General features: G+C 30.8%; 1 protein-coding gene across 1 annotated transcript; it reads left to right on the top strand.

Annotated features, from left to right (window-relative positions):
• Positions 1–274: 274 nt before the first annotated feature.
• Positions 275–3,841, top strand: LOC140753278 (uncharacterized). The gene is made up of 6 exons (XM_073087765.1): positions 275–500; positions 867–1,032; positions 1,301–1,363; positions 1,828–1,969; positions 2,174–2,324; positions 2,453–3,841. The coding sequence occupies exons 1-6, from the start codon at positions 375–377 to the stop codon at positions 3,410–3,412; spliced, it is 1,608 nt and encodes a 535-aa protein (XP_072943866.1). The 5' UTR covers positions 275–374; the 3' UTR covers positions 3,413–3,841.
• The last annotated feature ends 2,370 nt before the right edge of the window (positions 3,842–6,211 follow it).

The raw sequence follows: 6,211 nt of genomic DNA, 5'->3' as shown, positions 1-6,211 counted from the left end.
TTAATTACACACTTAGATAACAAAACAAATAAATCAAACAAAACATTTTTTTATGACAAATACATTATTTCAAAAAGTGACTTGTTTAAAAAAGGGGACACCATATAATAGTAATGTAGAATTTTTATTAGCTCCACCACTATACTCTTTGAGCTGCACTTCTAAAAAAATAATGTCATAGTCATTGATTTGTTGTCATACTTTGATATTATTTAGGCTGAAAGGCAAAAAGCCAAAGCCGTAAAACACCATTAAAAAAAAAAAAAATCATACTTTGACAAGTTGTCGATTTCAATTATCAAAACTCAAAACTATAATTTTTGTAAACATGAAATGAAATTATATTTTTAGCTACGGAGAATTTAATTACAAATATGGAACCAAATGACGTCTCAAGGGAAAATCAATTAACGCACCTAGAAACGTACCTAAATGAAGTGGATACAGAAGTGACAATGATATTACAGAGTCTGCAGTGGGACCGAAAGCATTTGTCGGAGGTTATTTTTATTACTTTTCTTTTTTTTCTTTAACTATTCTAAAATTAATTTATATAGATTTTGCATTACAAATACTACCACATACATACCTATGGACATAGTTATAAATAATAGTTGTTATTTCCTTACGAATCTTCATTTTTTACCCTCTACGTCTTTCTATTGATCACAATTTGAAGGTGGTAAATCCCTTGTGATTCGACTCCTGATGCACCACCTATTTCTGCCTAATAACACCAGTGTCAAGTGCTGCTGTGTTCCTTAGCCCTATAATGTGAATTACCTTTTTTCTTTATATGAATATTTAATATGTAATCACTACAAGTTTAATAGATAATGAACTAACAGGGTTTTGGATATTTGTAGCAAAGAACAATGGTGGCTTGTCAGTACAATGCACATCACAGAGTACCCCCTGACAAACTAATGGAACATGAAAGGGGATGCTTTTTAAAAAGTCAGGGCTACATGGATGAAGATCGCCTGCTGCCTAGCCCTGTTGATCCTGGTGCAAGCACACTTGTAAAATTAAGTAAGAACACCTATATTTGGTAGATATTTATATAGTAATTTTATTTATAACTATCTCAAAGCTGATGTACAGTATGGAAATTTACTTTTTAATCGTTAGCTTTGTAGTGACTAAGAAAATTATAATATCAAAAGTCACACACTTTTGTGTGGGATAAGTTGAGATAAACTTGTTATTATAATGAACAACACCTCAGATTCAGTTTGCAATAGCAGAATTCAGAGATTCTCAAAATATATGCTAAATATAACACTTTTAAATATTCCAGGTGCAGAAAATATTACTGAAATAATAAACAATGCCTCAAGAAATCAGGCTTTGTTTAAGTCAGGTGGGTTACGTAATTTAAAATGTCCTGGAATTAAAATTATTGAAATAAAACATTTATTTTTATTGTTTGCAGTTGACATTGGTTTATTTGGCTGTCACAGATTATATCATATTTATTGTATCCTTTATATAACTGCATATTTCTTGCAAATTAGGTTTTTATATTTCTGTGATAAGTATTACTTATTTGTTTCTTAAACAGCATAACACTAATTGCAACATCCGGTAGCTGTTTAGTTTATAATCAAAATAATGACATAAAACAGTCTATGCTGGCTATATTTATTAAAATAATGTTATTGTTATTATCAAATATACACAATATTTGATTATGGTCTTTAATATAATAGTTATAAGGACTTATATACAGATTTTGCATTTTGAGAAATGGTATGTAGTACTTTTTCCAGTACAGTTCAAACATGTAATGTGTCTAATTGAAAAGTTTCCTTAACAAACTCAAAGGACCTGGCTGCAGTGGCCATCAGCCTCTCACACTAGAGCGTCTTCAGTCGACGTATACTGCGGACGAGCGCCGCACCTTACATGATGCGGTGGTAGCACAAGTACCCTCCAGCCATGACCTCTCAGACTTGGAAATACTGAGGTAAATATTACTTGAACTTAGATTGTTAGTAATTGTATCTATCGTGTTAAGTCTACATGTTACTGTGATTGTCAGAATAGCTGAGAGATGTTCATTGCATAATTGCAAATGTTGATTTACTTTAGCAATTTGTTTTAAACTCCAGTAATGATGTTTTGGATTTAAGGAAATACTTTCTAATTCTGATTGATCTGTTGATTCCAGTGCAAAAGATGAGAGCAAGGAATCAAAGCCCAAATCGAAGCTGGAGATCCTTGCAGAGCTCCGCGATATGAAGCGGCGACGCACCAAGTACCGCGTGGCCGCCAAGACTCGCAACTATTCCGACGTTTTACGAGACGTAATCATCACGCAAGTCAGTTTTTGCATTTTTTGCCATAATGTTTGAGAGTTACCAGTACATTGCACTCAAAATTCAAAATGTGTATTATACCTTAAAATTAAACTTTGATAATATTGATATGTAATATTTTCTATGTACAGATGGAATTATACACCCAAGCACAAGATAGTGTAACGGATCGAATCAAGAAAGAAAAAGACAATATCAAAGAGGTAACTGAAAATGCATATTATGGTAAAGTTTCTTATCACTACGAAAGCAGAAAAAGAAGGCATAATGATACTTATGATACATATAATTCAGGAACATTATCGAAAACACAGGAGCGAGACAGAGCAACGACCAGCAAAGCCTATGAACACAGAGATAATATGCCTCATGCATCAAATAGCAAAAGATATGATTATAGTACATCAGATAAAAGGGACGATAGACACACAAAACATTCGAGGGCGAATAGAGATGAACATTACGATGACTATGAAAGACGAAAAAAACATCGTGACAAACATAGTGATCACAGAAGAGAAAGTCACAATAAAACAGATAGTCTTATTGCACCAAAGGATATAAAGAAAGAAAAAGGTGACTTAAGTAACGATGGTTCATCAGGGTCTGCAGATAAACAGCATGATTGCAAACTGTCAAAAGATAAGCACTACAGATCTAAAAGACATTACTCAAACATACAAAGAGAAAGACAGAAACATGAACGACACGAAAATAGTTGTAAAAATGGTGATGGGAAAATAAATAAAAAATATTACGATGAACATAAACAGAAGAAAACAGAAAAAAAAGAATCAGAAAAATATTCTCATAATGATGATTCCTACAGTAGTGATGATAATGAGTTGGAGTACACAGAGAGGTGCAAATCGCATAAATCTAAAAGGAAACATCATAGCTATAAAACACATTATTCAAAGGTAGAGGAAAATGTAAGAGAGGAAGAAAGTGATGTGAGCAGTTGCAGTGAAGAAGACATAAAGCGAAAATATAATAGGCATTGTCAAAGGCACAAAGAAAAGTATAGACGTAGTGGTAGAAATAAAAGCAAAGATTCAAAATATGAGAAAGATAATACGCATAGACGATAAGAACGCTAAGAAACCGAGACAAAGCAAGACAAAGATACACAGGTACACAGGTAAAAGAAAGTTTGGATTCTGGTAAAGATGATCAAGATGACGGGGCGGATGTTTCAGATGATTATCATAAAACAGGTACATATTATAAATATGACAGACATGAGATAAGCTATTTAAAATCGCATAAAGATAGACCCAAAAAATATTCTGAGTATGACCGTAGCAGAAGAAGCTAGGAAGATGGCACTGACAGATATAAAAACATAAAATAGACACAGTGATCATGCTGTTCAATTATTAGACAAGTGATTATATTATTTCGGCTAATATATACAATATTACACACAAATTTATTTTATTCAAGTGTCACTAGTCTGTGGAGTTGTATGTAAGTGGAGTTTATTATTTAATAAATAAATGTGATTATTTAATTTGTCATACTGACTTTTTAATACGACCTGAAATTAATATCAAAATATAAATAATAAATTAAGAAAGAAAAGAAAATACTACTAATTAGATATTATGTATGTATATATGCACGTCCTGTTATCCATCGCAGTCTTACTTAAGTGATCTCTTGTTTCGTATATTACCGACTTCCTAATTCAATCAGTTAAATGATATAAGTGGAGGATAATGATAACTTGCTCCTTACTCGTTTAGTTTCAAATTGCCTATTCATTATTATTTTCCCAGTGGAGTTATTTTGACTCCCAACTATATAAATAAGCATATGCATTTTGCAATATGCATACAGTTATTAATTGTTTGCTGTAAAACAACAATTAGCAACACATCGCTAATTTTTTTATATACTAGTAGCTAATTCCTCGAAACTTATCTATCTTATATATGAAAAAAAAAACCACTGTAGGTAGATATTTAATTTAAATAAATATAACGGGACGTATCGTAATGATACTTTGTACAGAATTTCCAAACTGCGAAGGTATTTATAGCCGTGACGGAAAACTATAAAATACATATGTAATGTTAATGCAGGCTCGTATGGTATTGAGAGGCGTCTTCGTTGTTTGATGTCTTTATTGTTACTCTCTTAATACTAAGCTTAACCTAACTTATATACTATGAGTCCTACACACACTACACCTCCACGGGTTATTGAAAAAAAAATGAAAAACACGATTTAATTTTTTTTTTACATTACAAAATTTAGAAAAAAAACAGTAAGGATGGTGTAATATGCGTTAAGACTACTAACATAAACATTTCAAAGTTAAATAATATAAACTAATAAAAAGATAACAGATAATAGTATTTTTACGAACTAAATTATTATAATATAATATTATTATATACCTTAAATGTAGATCTTAGGTTACTAACTTAGTTATAAAAATCAAATCCGAAAAAAATATGTCATATTCATTATTACACAATTACGTTGCGCTGACGTTTTATGCGTTTTAGTTATATCAAGTATACATTTCTGTTTAGGCGCCAATAGTCAAATCCGAGTTAATATGTAGCTACTTATATCATTTCCAGTTATATAATTCATTTTCATAATTATCACAAAGTCTTTCTCCTTTCCTACGTTTATATTTTTCAATACAATTTTCTTACATCTTTATTACATTTTAACATCGTATTCATTTCATTTCACATTTTCCTTTACTCCTATAGTACGAACTAGAGTTCCTTTCCCTTAATTATTACATTATTACATTCCCTCATTACTATTTCTCATTTCAGTGTTCCAACCACCATTTCTTTCACGTATACGACTCGCGTAACTACATGATCAAGAACATGGCATAAAGAGGGTTAAGTTCACTCTTCCTAAAGTATTAAACTCTTTCAAATCATTTCATTATTCTTTTATAAATCTCTACCTCTGGATTTCTTTCACACAGACGGCTCGCGTACAGTATGATCAAGATTTCTCAACACAATATATTCTTTCTTTCACTCACAGAATTCTGCTACTATTCCTCTCATAAAACCAACTTAAATAAAACTTATACAACACGCAATATTTCAAACGCATGTTAATACTCTCTTAATCCTCGGGGGATCAATCCCGATCGTTACCAAAAATACTAACTTACGAATGGAATCCTACCTAATTTCTCGTACTTACATTCTTGTCATAATTATTCCGTATCAATCAATATACTTTCAAAGACAATAATCATTTACATACAGTCATAGTTTTCTAAACATGTACCTTTAACTTTTATAGACATAACTCATAAAAACATTAATAACATAAATTCAAATTAACAGAAGAAAGCTAAATTCATAACAACCTGATTATTAAAATAAACAAAGGAACATATGTGCATGTATAACAAGTGTGCATGTAAAACAAAACTGCATCGGCGTTGCGTCACTCTTGCAATCCGAAACTAACACATTCCATTCCCATAAAGGATGGGTAATAAGACTCGTAACAAACTATTTGCAAGTAAGCGTAATTAGAACGCGGATTGTCTGAAACTACTGTTACTATTTGGGTTTACTTATTACTTTACATCATTAACTTAATTATTTATCCAAAATGTATGAAATGTGGTATGTAAAACATTCACAATACAAAACAAATATTTAACTATGTAAATAATAACACAGTATCTAAATTGAAATAATTAATAGTCTAACTGAAGGTACAATAAATTATTTATATGATAAAAAACAATAATTTTGCAACAATTAATTAAACTTTGACTAATATTTAACACATACACAAACAGAAAATTTGGTTCATATACTCATATTTAATTTATATATTACTACACAATTTACTTTCTTTTAATTTACATTTATGCTGTTTTGTTAGAG

The sequence above is a fragment of the Epargyreus clarus genome, unplaced genomic scaffold (genome assembly GCF_041222505.1).
Source record: "Epargyreus clarus isolate Ecla_fem2 unplaced genomic scaffold, WU_Ecla_fem_2.2 ptg000026l, whole genome shotgun sequence".
Taxonomy (NCBI): domain Eukaryota; kingdom Metazoa; phylum Arthropoda; class Insecta; order Lepidoptera; family Hesperiidae; genus Epargyreus; species Epargyreus clarus.
This window is presented reverse-complemented; position numbering and strand designations above follow the sequence as displayed.

Coding starts and splice junctions, on each gene's coding strand:
- LOC140753278 (XM_073087765.1), top strand. CDS start 375: ATGGAACCAAATGACGTCTCAAGGGAAAATCAATTAACGCACCTAGAA. Junction 1,970..2,173: donor TCAGACTTGGAAATACTGAG/GTAAATATTACT, acceptor TGTTGATTCCAG/TGCAAAAGATGAGAGCAAGG. Junction 2,325..2,452: donor GAGACGTAATCATCACGCAA/GTCAGTTTTTGC, acceptor TTCTATGTACAG/ATGGAATTATACACCCAAGC.